The sequence below is a fragment of the Musa acuminata genome, chromosome BXJ1-11 (assembly GCF_036884655.1).
Source record: "Musa acuminata AAA Group cultivar baxijiao chromosome BXJ1-11, Cavendish_Baxijiao_AAA, whole genome shotgun sequence".
NCBI classification, from domain to species: Eukaryota; Viridiplantae; Streptophyta; class Magnoliopsida; order Zingiberales; family Musaceae; genus Musa; species Musa acuminata.
In genome coordinates, this window is record NC_088337.1 from 25,874,584 (window position 1) to 25,891,586 (window position 17,003).

Sequence of the window (17,003 nt, forward strand, 5' to 3'; positions counted from 1 at the left end):
CTCTGAACAGTGGCACAACAAAGGGTAAAATGGTCCATTACAGACCGAAAAGCTCTCGCACGTGTCTACATGACACAACCTTTATTTACAAGCCTAAAGAGGCCACCAACCCAACTAAAATGGGACTATTAAGCCTTCGGCCGCCCCTTTACATGTTGTACAAGGCATGAACATGCCAATAGACACGGACAGATATAAGCATTACATCAAACACCTTGTTTAGAAGTTTGTCCGTGACATTCTCCCCCACTTATCCCTTCGACGTCCTCGTCGAAGCCTTTGTGAACACTGCAACTCTTCGCCTTTGCTGAGTCTTCAATCTTCTGCTCCAGCTGCAATGCGCCTCCTGGTTCCCATCTGCTCTCCGCTGCTGTTTCTGAGTAGTCGAACCTTTGATCCGCCATGCTGCTTCAACTCGCCAATGACTCTGACTCTGGTGTGGGGTTGGCTGAGTTGTATTGATCCTCGTTGATTCCTGCGGATCCACCAAATGAAGGAAAAGACCATTCTTACTGCGCCAGTTTCTCAAAATTTCCACATGCTGCTTGAACTGGGTGGATGCTTGTTGGAGCTTTAACGAGCATCGCCTCACAAACTTCTGAAGTTTTGGGTCCTTCCTCCACAAAATCTGCTCATTGACTCTTCTTTCAGTTAGTTGTCACATCCAAGTAGGTTCGCATCACTTCCGCTTTCGATTGACATTTCGTTGGGAAATGAAGCGGACAATCTACTCTCAGTAGCACTGATCACCGTTGGTGAGGATTTGACAACTATTGTCTTCCATTATCTTCGAAGGGTCGAACTTGTGCAGAGCTCCTCTGCTGGATAGATAAGAGAACTGGGGTACTCGGTTTCGCCCATTCTCTTAAGAGTTGAGAAGGCAAAGGTTACTTGACTTCGCCCGCCTCCTCGAGGTTGTACTTCATGCATCGAGCTGGTTACTAGCCTTCGCCTGCTCTTTGCTCACACTTCTGAAGCACTTGAAGTGTTTGCACTCCTTGCGTTGAGTTAGCTACTGTGATTCACCTTCTCAATGCCATTGAACTTCTGGAATGCAGGAAGTTTTCACCCCAACTTGGAGTAATTCTCTGATAGATGAGGTCGCCTCTGGGATTGTACCGTCTTCTCCATCAACCCTGCCGCCTACTCCACTGAGTAGCAAAGGTACAACACCACGTATTGCCTGCTTCGTTCCTTGGTCGTGCACTCTTGCATGACCCGAAGTCCTTCACTTACGGCTATCTTGATGAGAAACTTGTTGACACCGGTCTTACGAAGTTTCTTGGCCTCTGCCCTTCAGTCTTGTCTCGGTACTTGGAGATTGCCTCTGCATGCTCCACCTCCTCGGCCCCTTTCACGACCAAGCGCTCTCCCTCCGTGAGAGCAAGGGATCAATGACCTTCACGGAAGTCCCGCCTCTACGGTACCATGGCGCTGTCATGCCCATGGCACTACTATCCGTCGCCTCGCATCTCCATCCCTTTTCTTCACAATCAGTAGATATGCCTCCGTGACACACCTCCGAGTCCACCTCCATTCTAACTGATTGCTTGATTTTAGGTAGCTAAGTCCCTCTGGACTCGTCGTCGCTTCCTCGCCCCTTTCGACCTCCTGCTTCAACACCTCTGTGTTCTCCAAGCAGTCTGTTTGGTCGATGGAAAGACAGACTGCAACTCCCATGCATGGCCTCTGCCATCACGTTGTAGGGTTTGCACCGATTCTGTTCTCCTTAGCTTCCTTGGTAGCAACGTTCGCTTACTCGGCCTTGTCCTCTGACTTGCCGGGCTCCCTTAAGCGAATATGAGCTCTGGAGCAGTCCAACTCTCCAGCTGCTTCGATCATACCTCTGCATGATCAAGTTCCTCCCATGGAACTCACTGGTACTTGCATTCGAACTTTTCCCTTGGTGGAACCCAGCCCCCATATGCTGATGACCAAGGCTTTCATCCGAAGCAAAATTCGATGCACGCACGGAAGACCCGCCTCTGCAGTACCATGGCCTTCACTCCTTGAATCCATAGCCCTTCTTGCCGTCGTGTTGTTCACCGAAGTGGAGCTCCCAGTAGCTCCCGATCATACCTCCATATGATCTAGTCCCTCCCGGGACTATGTCGTGTGTGTCGCATTGCCACGAACTGTTCCACCACGATCCGCTGCACCATGTCGCCTCCTGGTGACATCTCCATTGCATTCTGATCCTTGTGGAATAAACTCGAATTGTGAACCCTCCATGTGTGGCCTCTGCCAATACATCGCAGGGTCTCCTCCACCTTCGATTTTGTTCGCTCCTTTGGCAATCGACCTTCATCCACCCACTCTTGGGTCACACCTAGATGAAGCACCGTTCTAGGACAATCCGTCACCTAGTAGCACCCGAAGTCCACCGACTTCACTGTAATTTGTGCACCATTGTCTGGATCCTGGGCCTCTGCCCCAACCAGCACAATCTCCGCTGCGCACCGCTTCCCTCATGGCAACTTGAATGACAATACTGTGGCATATTCTTCAAGAGTACCCGCCTCTGCGTCCTCTTGCCCCGTGCTAAGGCCTTCTGAACTCAACTTCGCCTCCGCAAATTGAGTCGCCTTAGTTCCTCCATCAAATGCTCCTCCGAGATAAGGTGCATGTGCCCCGAAGCTCCCTTCGTCTTTGGCACCATGCTAGATGAGTCCGCTCTGTCAGAATGAAGGACCCATGGAACAACATGATTCTACTCCTGCCTCTGCAAGAGTTCATGTCCTTGACCTCTGTCTAGGGAAAGCGTTGTGCCTCTACTCCATGTTCCAACTTCTATGCTGGCTCCCTTCATGCGGCTTGGGTACTTCGCCAAGTTACACCCCAGTTGTTCCGCTCCTCGTTTTTGCATTGAGTCGATGGTGGCCCTCGCGCCCACCATTCCACGAGTCAGCCCTCCCTTGAGTCCGATCTCCAGATCGACTCCAAGTGTGCCTTCATTTAAGTTGCTTTAGGTTACTCCCCCACTTGATCTCGCAATGCATCCACCAATGCATTCTCTCGAGCGAGATCATGCGACAACTCCTCGCTGCTTGCTCGGTCCATTGAGCTTCGTGGAGTTGTTGTTTGTGATGTACTCCTCCTCAACATGTGAAGTCCGTCTCACATGATTCTCCCTCTGGAGTGCCGAGACTTATCCCTCCTGGATAACTGTCCCGTTGGAGCAACATCTCTCTTCGTTTCGGAGACCACCATCCCCTTGGACTACTCCGATCTGCTGAACAAACTGTGCATTGTTCTGCCTCTTGCAAACGCACTTGCTAGATTGCGCCTCCACGTCAATACAGCCACCGCTGCACCCCTCCAGGCCTAGCAACATGCTGAACTCGTTGCACACTTCAGCCTCCTCCGGACGTATCCTTCGCATGCCGAAGAGAAAGTTTCAATGCTCCATGGCGCCGAGTCTCGGTCACCTTGGGATGGCCACGAACAATCCATCGTCCGCATACAAGCCCATGCATGAGTACCGCATTCTTCGAGTTAGCAATTCCCCTCACCTCTGTGAGCTTTGCACAACTCTTTCGGTCGCTGAGCAACTCATACCACTTTGCATGGTCTCATCCTTTTGCCAAGCGCCTCGCTTGCCTTGAGCACCATCAAGTAAAGTTGTCAACGTTGAGCCGTAGCTCAAACTCAGCCATCCCAACCTTTGTGCGCTCCAGATTCTTCCAAGCTTGCCTGTTCTCGTGGTGCCTCTTGCGCGAAGGGTTGGCCATTCCTCTGAATGCCAATCTCAGATGCCCACTCCTCTGAGCGACTCTTTTCCCTACATCTCCATGCCCGTTTTCCCTCAAACGGTCGCGCATGTGCTGACTGCCCTCAACGCAGCCCCGCTAGGTCCCCCACGTTTGCATGTCAAGTGTTTCTATGAGTGCTTGTCCCGCTCTGATACCATATGACACGGACTTAGCTGGTTTTGCCTAAGTCGTGCGGCACCCTTGCGCGTCCGTCCGCAAAGGTCAGCCTCCCCGAAGCCTCCCATTGTCCCTTAGGACCAACAAAAGAGAGAACGGGTTAAAGAGAACGCCTCAAACGGGATCCACAAGCAAACATGTCCGAAAAACACTTCATAGACAAAGCAAATTACAAACAGACTTTACAAGCTCTGAACAATGGCACAACAAAGGGTAAAATGGTCCATTACAGACCGAAAAGCTCTCGCACGTGTCTACATGACACAACCTTTATTTACAAGCCTAAAGAGGCCACCAACCCAACTAAAATGGGACTATTAAGCCTTCGGCCGCCCCTTTACATGTTGTACAAGGCATGAACATGCCAATAGACACGGACAGATATAAGCATTACATCAAACACCTTGTTTAGAAGTTTGTCCGTGACAACGTGGCGCACGGTTTTGGGCGAACTCTGACACACCGCCTGGCAAGGCCCTAGCACACGAGCCCAACTCCTGCTTGGGTCACTCCAGATCGGTTCCTGACTTGCGGCTCGCCGGCCCAACCCCTGCCCGGGTCACTCCAGATTGGCTCTCGACTTGCGACCTGTCGACACAGCTCTCGCACGAGCCGCTCCATATTGGTTCCCGACTTGCAGCTCGTTGGCCCAACTCACGCATAAGTCGCTCAAGATCGCTCCCGACTTATGACCCGTCGGCATAGCTCTTGCACGAGTCGCTCTAGATCGGCTCCCGACTTACGACCCGTCGGCACAGCTCTTGCACGAGTCGCTCTAGATCGCTCCCGCCTTGTGACCCGTCAGCACAGCTCTCGCACGAGCTACTCCAGATCGGTTCCCGACTTGTGGCTCACCTGCCCAACTCCTACCCGGGTCACTCCAAATCAGCTCCTGACTTGCGACTCGTCGGCACAACTCTTGCACGAGTCGCTCCAGATTGATTCCCGACTTGCGGCTCGCCGGTCCAGCTCTTGCACGAGTCGTTCCAGATCGATTCCCGACTTGCGGCTCGCCGGCCCAGCTCTTGCACGAGTCGCTCCAGATTGGCTCCCGACTTGCGACCCGTCGACATAGCTCTCGCACGAGCCGCTCCAGATCGGTTCCCGACTTGCGGCTCGCCGGCCCAACTCCTGCACGAGTCGCTCCAGATCGCTCTCGACTTGCGACCCGTCGGCACAACTCTTGCACGAGTCACTCCAGATTGCTCCTGACTTATGACCCGTCGGCACATCTCTCGCATGAGCCGCTACGGATCGATTCCCGACTTGTAGCTTGCTGGCCCAACTCTTGCCCGGGTTGCTCCAGATCGGCTCTCGACTTGTGACCTGTCGGCACAGCTGTCGCACGAGCCGCTCCATATTGGTTCCCGACTTGCAGCTCGCCAGCCCAGCTCTTGCACGAGTCGCTCCAAATCGGCTCCCGACTTGTGACTCATCGGCATAGCTCTCGCACGAGCCGCTCCAGATTGGTTCCTGACTTGTGGCTCGCCGACCCAACCCTTGCGTAGGTCGCTCGAGATTGGCTCCCGACTTGCCACTCGTCGGCATAGCTCTCGCACGAGCCGCTCCAGATCGATTCCCGACTTGCGACTCGTCGGCCTAACTCCTGCGCGAGTCGCTCTAGATCGCTCCCGACTTGCGACCCGTCGGCACAGCTCTTGCACGAGTCGCTCCAGATCGGCTCCCGACTTGCGACCCGTTGGCACAGCTCTTGCACGAGTCGCTCCAGATCGCTCCCGACTTATGATCCGTCAGCACAGCTCTCACACGAGCCGCTCCAGATCAGTTCCCGACTTGCAATTCGTCGGCCCAACTCCTGCACGGGTCACTCCAGATCGGTTCCCGACTTGCGACCCGTTGGCACAACTCTCGCACGAGCCGCTCCAGATCGGTTCCCGACTTGTGGCTCGCCGGCCCAGCTCTTGCACGAGTCGCTCAAGATCGGCTCTCGACTTGCGACCTGTCAGCACAGCTCTTGCACGAGTCGCTCCACATCGACTCCTGACTTGCGACTCGCCGGCCCAACTCCTGCCCGAGTCGCTCCAGATCGGCTCCCGACTTGTGACCCATCGGCACATCTCTCGCACAAGTCGCTCCAGATCGATTCCCGACTTGCGGCTCGTCGGCCCAACTCCTGCCCGAGTCGCTCCAGATCGGCTCCCGACTTGCAACCCGTCGACACAGCTCTTACACGAGTCGCTCCATATCGGCTCTCGACTTGCGACTCGTAGGCACAGCTCTTGCATGAATCACTCCAGATCACTCCCGACTTGCGACCCATCGGCACAGCTCTTGCATGAGTCGCTCCAGATCACTCCCGACTTGCAACTCGTTGGCATAGCTCTTGCGCGAGCCGCTCCAGATCGCTCCCGACTTGTGACCCCTCGGCATCGAAACCTGAGCCCAAACTCAGTCACTCGGCCCGCAGGACCAACCTTCATACCGAGTCACGTCTCGCGGCCAATTCAACGCCCGAGCCATGCCTCGCGACCAATCCAACGCCCAAGTCGCATCTCAGCTGATCCAACGCCCGAGCCACGCCTCACGGCCAACCCAACGCCCGAGTCGCATCTCGGTCGATCCAACTTTCAACCCACACCTCGCCAACCTAGTCCATTGCCGGAGCCGCTCTACGATGATCCTTGACTTGCGACTCGCTCAGTTGCGATCCACGAGTTGCGACTCGTCGGCCCACACTCCATTCATGAGCAACCGACGCGATCACACCGCTCCGACCCCGGCACCCCTCTCAGCCTTGCAAGACCCCACGACATGCCATGTCGAGGGGAGAGAAGTGATAGGGCCTATTTTGGGTCCAAGACATGTCACACCCGATGTCACACGCAAAGTTAGAATCCGTACCAAGCCGTTGCTTGGCACGTCTCGGGAATCCCGAGACGGCACCGCCCCCAAGACATGACAAGTCAGAATCCGTACCAAGATACTATTTGGCACGTCCACCACGCTAACCCGCATATGATCGACCCGGACAATAATATAAAGACCTCTAGTCGGCATCCGACCCAAGGGGGAAGAAAACAATTCCACAAACAACTGATTTGCTCGTCGAAGGGGCCACGGTCGGGAATCACCCGACGAAGGCCTTTTTTGCAGGTAGGCAATCGCCTCGAGCCATAAGCACCTCGACCAAGAAATTGTCACCCAGTGAGGGAGGTCGAGTTGTCACTTAGGGAACGAAGAGACGCAGCTCGACGCTGACGGCGCTCGAACTAACAAACACTTACCAACACCTCGTCGCGAAGGCCCGATCTACCTGGGCGTCCAGCTTAGCCAACAGAGAACTCTCGACATTGACTTGTGGACGTAGCCATACTGACCCGTGAGACATCTTTCTTCACCAACAATAAGTACTATGTCTAAGTCATCCCCTTTTCCCAACGACATCTTTCTTCCCCAACAATAAGTACTATGTCTAAGTCATCCCCTTTTCCCGACCAAGCTCCCGAGGGTCGAACTCTTACAAAGTTACTGAGGTAGCACAATGGACGAAGAATCGAGAATCAATTAACGAATAATCAATCAAAAATCAATAAACGAATAATCCGAGTTAGAAAGGTAGGGAGGTAATTGAATATATATTTCCGAAAAGTAAATGAAAATATGTTTTTATTAAAAATCAAAATTTGCAATGTAATACAGAGAAAAAAAACCTCTTACTTATGCCTAAAATATCAAAATTATAGTGTGTTATCACGTTGAATAAAAATAGTTTAAAAAATTACGCATAATGCATTTAACAAACATTCAGTATGTTATTAATAATGTAATAGGCATGACTTGAGGCTACCAAGTTCATTTACGCTGTCATCTGACTTGTAATTTTTCATTTGAGCCAAATAAAATTTCATTAGTTACTAATATATGGTATTTATTACATTTTTATATCTATATAAAATTAATGTCAAATAATACAACAAAATGATGTCTTGGTATTGTCATTACTAATTTTATATGTAATATTTTAACATTATATAACACTAAAATCTTGCTTTATAATTTGTATAATAATCATACTTTTCTAAAAATCCAAACAAAATTTTCAACGAAAAAATATAGTTTTTATAATTTTTTAAAACAACCATTTTGCCCGTTACTGATCACAGCCCACAATCGCACCTCCGCCTCGGCCCCCGCAACCGTCCGCCTGGTAGCCGCATCCCAACAGCCGGCACCGCCGCCCCTGCCCTACCACCTTGCAACTTCGCTCGAGGACAGCCAACACAAATATAATTAACGAAAATTGTTGAGTCTCAGTTTCATTCCTTTGCCAAGATATTATAGGCAATGACAACAGAGGTTAAATAATGCATGATTCGCAGGAAAACATAGTAAGACTATGAGAACATTTGTATTATATTGTATATGTTTAACATTTTCTTAGAAGAACTGGAAACATTCAACAAGTACTCTGTTTATTTTTTCTGACATTTGTCTGTAAATTTTAAGACCTTGCAATTTTATCAAAAGCTTAAACAAGGTTGGTTTGAGGTTATGCGCTATTATGACTGCTAAATATCCTTGCCATCGACCTCGAATTACCCATTAGCAAAAACACAAAGTTCCTCCGCATCGAAGGTGAGAACATAAAACTTAAATCAGGAAAGCAATAAATAAAATCAGAACTGTAACAACATTAAACTTGAATCGATGGTGAGCACAAAATGTCAGCCAATGCTTTCTAGGCAAGTGCATTTACTTCAAATATATGCAGAAGAACTGCTCAGCGCCCAGTGCATTTCATCATCCAACATATGCGGACCACAAAAAACACTCAAGAAGGTAAATACTCGAACATGTTATAGGCAGGGGATCCTCAGAAAATTGCTTATAGCTTTCATCAAGACGATAAAGCTCAGGTCTCAAAGATTTCATGCCATCATCGGACCAGCTGCGACTCAATAATCCCTAAATACTAAACCTCAATCGACTACTGATGCCAAAACTCCGAATAAAAAAAGGTTTGAAAAGGAAAAACGAAGATAAATGCTCCATTTCGGAGAAATCATTCGCTACAGCCCACGGAACAAAAGAAGGGCACAGCGACTCAACATCTCCTGGCGATGCCAATTTAGCCATCCCGAAAAACCAATCCCCCGACGATAGACAGAAGGATCGGCTCATCAGGTGGCCTCTCTCCGCCACAAGAACAGCAGCAGGAAAAAGAAGCAGCATAGAAATCGAACGGAAAAAGACGAAGGAGAACAAGCACGTTCCAGGGACAGCAGACTCGAGCACCAGAAAAAAGAGAAACAACAGAGAAATCGGACTGAAGAAGACGACGACGAAATAGAGGGTCTTCTCATCGCAGCCTGCGAGGTATCCATTTCATCGGCTCTTCACTTATATATACTCGAGAAAGTAGGGTTTCACTCGGTCGGGAAGAAATGCCTCGGTTAGTGTGCTAATTTACAAATGTGACACGATCAGTTCAAGAGCAGCGGCGCCTATTTGTTGCGGCCCGAAGCCCATATATGAGGTCAAGATTTAGAATTTGCTATCACAAATCTTCGAATGCAGCATTTATTCCTATAAAATCCTCCATTAAGTCATATACAAAATAAAAATTCAAATTTGGTACACTTATAATTGGGATCAATGTGTTGCTATCAATAAAATATAATTTTCCTTTAATCACCATCAAGAAAAAATCTTCGCCTGTGGCGTTCCGCTCACCACGTCTTGAGTTGAGGCCCAGCTTCAATGGACGGCTCCTCCAACCCATTGACGTCACCCACCACGTCGCCCGGATTGGACCCGGCCCATTTCGTGGTCGCCAAGCCACACGACTCTCACCACGAACGTTCCACCTATTTATCACCCGCTCGTCGCTCACCGACCAGACGGAGGCGCTTCCAGATTCTTCCGTTCTCCTGTGTAGAGGAACCGTGGCAAGGATGTGCCCTTCCGGCCGCTACCCCCGCGGCGCTCCGTCCGCCTCTGCCGCCCGTATCCTCCGGCCGGCGTTCGACGTCCTCGACGCCGATCGTGACGGCAAGATCAGCCACGACGACCTCAAGGCCTTCTTCTCCTCCGGCTTCGCGGCGCCTCTCTCGGACGAGGACATCGGGTCCATGATCTATACCGCCGACGCCGACCGCAACGGGCTGGTGGAATTCGAGGAGTTCGAGCGGGTCCTCAGCGGCCGCGGCGGGGGGAGATCAGGAGGCGACGTCATGGCGGAGGCGTTCCGCGTGATGGATCGGGACGGGGACGGGAAGGTGGGGTTCGGGGACCTGAAGGCGTACCTGGAAATGGCGGGGCTGCCGGCCGGCGACGCGGATGTTTGGGGGATGATACGGATGGGCGGCGGCGGTGACGCGGTCAGCTTCGACGCCCTCCTCAGGATCCTGGCCGTCGACTACGCCAATGGCCCGTGAGCTGTTTGGTATCTGTCCCTGTTCCTTCGTGAATCAACACCATGAGGTATTTTCCTTCAATAAAAGTCGAAGAAAGCAGCTTCGGTTGCTCATGAATGTACGTCGTCGTTTTTGTCAAACGTCAACATGGTAGGAAATCCAATAAAAAAATTAGAAATAAAAGATAGATAGTCAGATTACATTCGAAAATTAGAAAATTAGGAAAATATTACTATAATAATCTATAGATGATTTTAATACTCTTGAATTAATTAAGCTATTGTCTTGTATAAAACTTAGATGAAGAAATTTATATTGCAGTCCTATGTAAATGGCAAACGCTAATATGAACTCTTGGTATGCTTACTTGAGAAGGTGCTTTTGGCCTTGCAATGAATGAAGATGAGTTTGATTGATGATCTCACACCGTAGATTGCTTCATTAGACAATAATTTTCTTAATTTTTTATTTCTCGAATATATCACATGAACGTATCAACCTTTTTGCTAACACATAGTAGATGAAGATTTATCAGCTAAAATTAGTAAGAATTTTATGTTTAATTTCAAAATTTTCATCTAGAATATTAAATACTCGAGTGCAATTCTAAAGACGCTATACGTAATAATAAATTTTGCAAAAAAAAAAAAAACTTGCTTTAAGTGAAGATAAAACTATAAAAGTCCTTTTATAGTTTTGAGTAAAAATATTTCTCTTTTTTTTATTTTTTAAATACTTTTTTCATATTGTTCAAAAAGCTTTTATTTGTCAGGATCCTTGAAATGATCTGATATGACAGCCGAAATAGTAATCGATTGTTGTCAAGATAATTAAGCTAATTTGTCAGGATTCTTTATGACTAATCGGAATATTATAATTATATATTACATATCGATCCGATCTTTATATATAAGATTTATAATATTTTTAAATAAAAAATTTGGGCACTTTTATCAAAATATCATAAATCTGTCCAAAAACATATAAATTGACTCAAATCTTAATTTAATAAAAATTAGCTCATATTATAAAAAAAATAAATTAAATGAACATATTTATTAGTTTAAAAAATAATATAACAAACCAATAAAAAGACTTCTATGTCATTTATAGTGTTTTAAAAAATACTATAAACCTATAAGAAATTAGCTGATACACCATATAAATCGGTCCCCGAAAAAGATGTGCATTGCTGTTGTGTCTTGTCGGAGATACCATGGGAAATACGACAAAAATGTGCACCAGTTGAAAAAATAAAAATTTGGATATTTATTGGGGAAAAATCGTAAAAATCAAGTATAATAATATTAAATCATATATTCTAATAAAATAATAATTATTTGTGAGAAATAAATATATATTTATTTATGTTTTTCTTATTGTTATCAACAAACGATTTCGTCTTAGATATTCAAGCCAAGTCAACGGAAACTCGAAAATGCAAAAGCATCGTAAGTGGCTTCGAGGTAATTTTGAAATACCTCTTAGGTGATTTGAGGTGAGGGAGAGGGGGGGGGGGGCGGGGGCAGATTCTAGATATTTTTCCTCTTAGGTGATTTGAGGTGAGGGCGGGGGGGCGGGGGCAGATTCTAGATATTTTTCTTATAATTATGTCAATATTTTAAGACATTGCCTCTAATAAAACCAAAGTGGAGAAAGGTTTTTTTTGACCCGATTAAACTGATGTTCAAGTTAGTTCGATATTCTTTTTGGGATACGAGTTTTTTTTTAAAAGAAAATTATTTGACATAATACTTGAGGTTAACTTTTATAGTTGGTCTACGGAAGAAACACGTCTCATAATTGTCTTATTATCTTCCCTTTTCGTTTTGTCCACGTTGACAATAGGAAAAAATAAATTTGGAATGATCTTCTTATCTCTATGGGGGCACGATAAACGGAGGATGACTGAAATTTTTTCTTTTCACATTAATCTTTATGTGGTATCAGATATCGAATATTGATTGACGTCAATATATTTCCTATCAATTATATTATTATTATACTAAAAAAATTTATAACTATATTTATTTATTTTTAAATTTTAAATAAATGTGAAAAAAAAGGATGAAGACTATTTATTCTGCATTCACAAATCCCACCAAAATTCACACCACCATTTCCTGATCCAACGAAGTGGCCAAGATTCCTCAAGCCTCCAATGAGGGCATTACAGTCATTTCAAGCATAAAGTTCCCCGTGCGCTTCTCATCCCTCGTTACTCCTCTCGCGCCCAAAAAGCAGCGAGATGGCGCTATGTTCGACGGCACTCTCTGTTCGACCTCTTTCTTCCCCAACCCGCCCTCCGCATTTCCCCAAATTCCCTTACCTATCCCTTGTCCCCGCCGCCCTATTTCGCCACCGTCAGCGACCGGCCCAAACCCTCGCCATGGCCCCTCTCCGCCGCCGTAGCTGCACCGCCGCTCGCGCTTCGGCGTCGCAGCAGGTAGAAGAAGGGACGGTCCCGGTGGGAGAGGAGGGCGCGGAGTGGGGCAAGGTCTCGGCCGTCCTCTTCGACATGGATGGAGTTCTTTGCAACAGCGAAGAGCTATCGAGGATGGCGGCCGTCGACGTCTTCGCCGATATGGGTGTCTCCGTCACCACCGACGACTTCATCCCGTTTATGGGGACTGGTACACTTCTTCCGTTTTCATCATGATCTTTTCGGGCAGCGAATTGGTTGAATAAGGTTCTCGATTGCACATGCAAATGGCGAGGGATTGAACCGAAAGATTTAGGAATTGATTTCTTCATTCATATTTTCCAAGTTTGGGTTTTGCTTTTGTCTTTGAGAAAGTGTATGCAACGTGGTTGGCGTTTGTCAGTGTCATCGAATAATGTGGATTGTCTTAAAATTATACCTTGTTATGATGATCGGTGTATAAACCATGGTGTAGGCGAGGCCAATTTTCTTGGAGGTGTTGCTTCAGTGAAGGAGGTGAAGGGTTTTAATCCGGAGGCTGCAAAGAAGAGATTTTTTGAAATTTACCTTGATAAGGTATAGCATATGATGATTCTTTGTGGAATTGATCCTTAATTCTTTTCATTCGTTTGGAATTTTTTAATGCTACTCTCTATTTGCTCACTTGCAGTATGCAAAGCCCGACTCAGGCATTGGATTTCCCGGAGCTCTTGAGCTCATCATGGAGGTATACTTGCTTGTTCGATTTTAATTGATATTAGGTTTCCTTTCTCTCTTTACCTTAATGAAAATAAGTTATTGGATGCTGTACTCCATGTCAGTGTAAAAGTCGGGGGCTTAAGGTTGCTGTTGCCTCTAGTGCTGACAGAATTAAGGTCGATGCAAATCTGGCAGCTGCTGGTCTTCCTGTTTCTCTGTTAGTGCTCACGTATTCTGACTACTTCGTTGGCTAATAATCATACTATGAGTGATGTTTATTAAAGTTCAATTCTATCCTACCTCTATGTTAGTTGTTATACAGTATTATGTCTTGATGAAGTATATACACCATGAAAAAGCTTTTCCTTTTGGCAATTTTTTTTCCATATTAAGTATTGCTTCTTGCTAAATCACGTACTGCTGTTGTTTAGGGTGAGGTCCATCATTCCATATATAGAAGAAATAACATTCATTAACCATAATTAAATTTCAAATCATCATCAAATCTATATGGTCATCATCATTTTTGTCTAATCAATTACTTAAAAATATGCCTAAATGACCTGAGACTGAAACCCCTTTGAACTCTGAGTAAAGAAAAGAATTAGGAGAATAAGCAACTGCACATTCAATTAATGACAACAGCAAAAATTGTCTCAGCTATTTGGGCTGTTTACATGGATGGTTTCCTGTCACTGAGCTCTTTTGAGCACAATATCAATAATCAAACTTAGAACCTTTTTTTTTTGTTGTTTCTTGTACAGTTCTTTTATGTCTAACTTTATCTCTCATCACATTACCATTCCTAATTTACTTTTATGTACCTTATGTTTCTTATAAAGTTCAATATGATGGATGAACCAAGATATTCTTATTATGAAGATCTTTAACTCTGTAGTGGCATAGTCATAACATGTATAGTATATATTTATATATATTATATTATTTAACTCCAGAAAATTTCTTTGTAGTAGTAGTAACTCAAAGTTATTGTGTTATTTTTCTCCACTTTATTCTTCTAACGATAATGATTTAAGCACTCTTTTTAATTGTAAAAGAAGTTTCACAATGTTTGAGAATACAGGTATTTTCTGTCACTCCCAAAATATCTGAATTCTCACAATATTCAATGATAACTTGCAACTTGTTGTGCATATCAGGTTTGATGCAATTGTTTCTGCTGATGCATTTGAGAATCTAAAGCCTGCTCCAGATATATTCTTAGCAGCTTCAAAGAACCTGAATGTTCCTCAGTCCGAGGTATATTATTTTGCATTGTCTGACAAACCAAATCACATTCCATCATCACTAGACCAAGACAGGATTTTATGCTCTATATACACTTTTCTCAATGTATGAAACTTGGCTATGAAAAAATTATCGCATTGATGTTTTCATGTTTTTGTTTTTCTCTAATTACTACCGGTTTTTGTTGTTCTATGACTTAAAAGTTTTCATTTACACCCGGAATCACGGAGTTTGTATAAAATCTCTTATTTGCAACTTAAGGTTGACACTGGTACATCATCATATTTCATAAAAAAGGTTTTGCACTCCTTATTTCTTTAATTCAGAAATAGGGACGTCTTGAATGGCTTTACAAATTCATCATAGACTTGTATGAGTTATTGTCTTACCATCAAGAATACTCAAGGAAACAGTCATACTTAATTTTCTTAGTTCTTTTGCAAAAACTGAAAAGTTGGTGTCTGCTTACACTTTGATACTTGGTTCCAATGAGCTATGAACACTATGAGTTCTTGCATTGTTCAGACAAATAGGTTCTGTTGGAGTACATTCTTACATGTCAAATTTTGGTTGGAGGAAATTGGACACGATGTGGTATTCCAGGATACTCTTTATGAGTTCCCAGTAACTTGGAATTGGTATGATCTATGTCACAAGGATTTTGGTGCATGGATCTTTCTTGGAATTTGGAACTGGTTGTTAAGGGATCCAAGAGATGATTCTTATATTGGCAAGCTTCACAACTAAGTATTGCTTTCCCAAGCATGTGCACAAAAAGTTTGGCATGTGCTATGCCAAGCCGTAGCTGGCCAGGCCAATCCTTGGACATGTCCATTAATATGACATGCCATTATTTTGTCTAAAAAGGTGTTATTCTTGGTCAAAGGAAGTAGTTCTTTGTTTCTCATTTAGGCATCAGGAAGAAGATTGGAAGTTGCCTATGAAAATTCTACATATGAAAGGGCTCAGTTACAACCAGTGTTCAAAAACCGGTCGGAGTAGTACATGTCCTGTGATTGGCACTTGGACCGGCAATTTTCTGGCCCAGTTCATACTTGATTGGTTTTAATTTTTTTAACTTGGGGCATCCTGTTTGCCTAGGAACCGGTGTGGGCCTCAGACTGAGACTTGAAACCTTGATCACAACTAATTTGGTTTTCATAAGATATACTCCATCCTTTACTAGCAAATGAATATGTAATGACTATTTTATTATCTCCAATGGTGATATCAATATTTGGTACATGTTGAATATTGAATATTCTCTAGTTTATATGTCTGAATTCTTCATCAACGTGTCCTTGGATACCAAAGTTCCATTTATATTCTGCATTGTGATTATTCATTGCTTTTATGTGTCCACAAATTATTTTTGAAGTATCTGAGATTGCATTGTACTTTTTATGAGTATGATGAAGTGTCTTGCTGGAAATGTCTTGCAGTGTCTTGTGATTGAAGATGCTCTTGCTGGAGTTCAAGCAGCAAAAGCTGCACAAATGAGGTGTTCATTAGACATAATTTCTTTTCTAATAAATGCCAAGTTTAAACATATCCATCCATTAATTTCTCATTAGACATCACAATTGATATAGAACTGGAACTTAAATGAAAAACATTTCTTTTTTGTTGTCAAATAGAATGAACATAACATCCAAGTCTTTACTGGGTAGTCTTCTTCATCATTGTGTTTAAGTGAGTTTGTCTGTATGCAAGAATTTGCATCAGTATACTGTGTAAAGATAATCTGTGAAGTTCAGTATTGATAGGATAGAGTAGGATAGAGTGAACTTACTGTTTGTCTGATGTAGTCTCTTCTGTATTCTTCTTTGTGATCCAGTATCTGTACTATCAATAGGCATGGAGACGGAAAATGTTTCGTCTTACTGTCATTGCTTCACTTAGTTATAATGATTCTGTAAATTTTAACACATTTTCGGATCTGGTTTTTGTTGATTTATTAGTTTACTTTGATCCCAAAATTCTAATAATTTTGGAAATTTTCCAATAATTTAGTAATCCTCGATTGCAGATGCATTGCTGTTACCACTACATTATCTGAAGAGATGCTGCAGCCAGCCAGTCCATCCCTTATCAGAAAGGAAATTGGGAGCATCTCAATTTATGATGTTCTATATGGTGGTCATTCTATTGACAAGTAGTTAAAATAAGTTAATTCAACTTTCCTTCATGAGAAGATGTAGTAAGCAGCAGGCAACATTTGAGATTATTACTGTTAAATTGTTGTAATAGTTTGCAAATTGTATTGAATCTCTTTATTTGACTGCTTTTTAGCTTGACCAGCATTTACTTATAAATTCTAATCTCAGC

At 44.7% G+C, this 17,003-nt stretch overlaps 2 protein-coding genes and 2 non-coding genes across 5 annotated transcripts; 2 read left to right on the top strand and 2 right to left on the bottom strand.

Moving 5' to 3' along the window:
• Positions 1-8,611: 8,611 nt before the first annotated feature.
• On the bottom strand, positions 8,612-8,698 carry LOC135597858 (small nucleolar RNA snoR118). Its single transcript, XR_010481449.1, has one exon. It is a non-coding gene; the product is annotated as a small nucleolar RNA snoR118 (small nucleolar RNA).
• Positions 8,699-8,759: 61 nt separating this feature from the next.
• LOC135597841 (small nucleolar RNA R66) lies at positions 8,760-8,834 on the bottom strand. The gene has a single exon (XR_010481433.1). It is a non-coding gene; the product is annotated as a small nucleolar RNA R66 (small nucleolar RNA).
• A 940-nt stretch (positions 8,835-9,774) lies between these two features.
• Positions 9,775-10,730, top strand: LOC135596627 (calcium-binding protein CP1-like). Its single transcript, XM_065088687.1, has one exon. The coding sequence runs from the start codon at positions 9,845-9,847 to the stop codon at positions 10,325-10,327; it is 483 nt and encodes a 160-aa protein (XP_064944759.1). The 5' UTR covers positions 9,775-9,844; the 3' UTR covers positions 10,328-10,730.
• Positions 10,731-12,412: 1,682 nt separating this feature from the next.
• LOC103971602 (protein SUPPRESSOR OF QUENCHING 1, chloroplastic) lies at positions 12,413-16,966 on the top strand. Of its 2 annotated transcripts, XM_009385662.3 has the most exons (7): positions 12,413-12,939; positions 13,204-13,304; positions 13,399-13,455; positions 13,550-13,644; positions 14,588-14,687; positions 16,118-16,176; positions 16,705-16,966. In XM_009385662.3, exons 1-7 carry the CDS (start codon positions 12,555-12,557, stop codon positions 16,832-16,834), a joined length of 927 nt encoding a protein of 308 aa, XP_009383937.2. In that variant the 5' UTR covers positions 12,413-12,554; the 3' UTR covers positions 16,835-16,966. The 2 variants fall into 2 exon arrangements, with proteins under 2 accessions (XP_009383937.2, XP_064946308.1); XM_065090236.1 differs by lacking the exon at positions 16,118-16,176.
• The last annotated feature ends 37 nt before the right edge of the window (positions 16,967-17,003 follow it).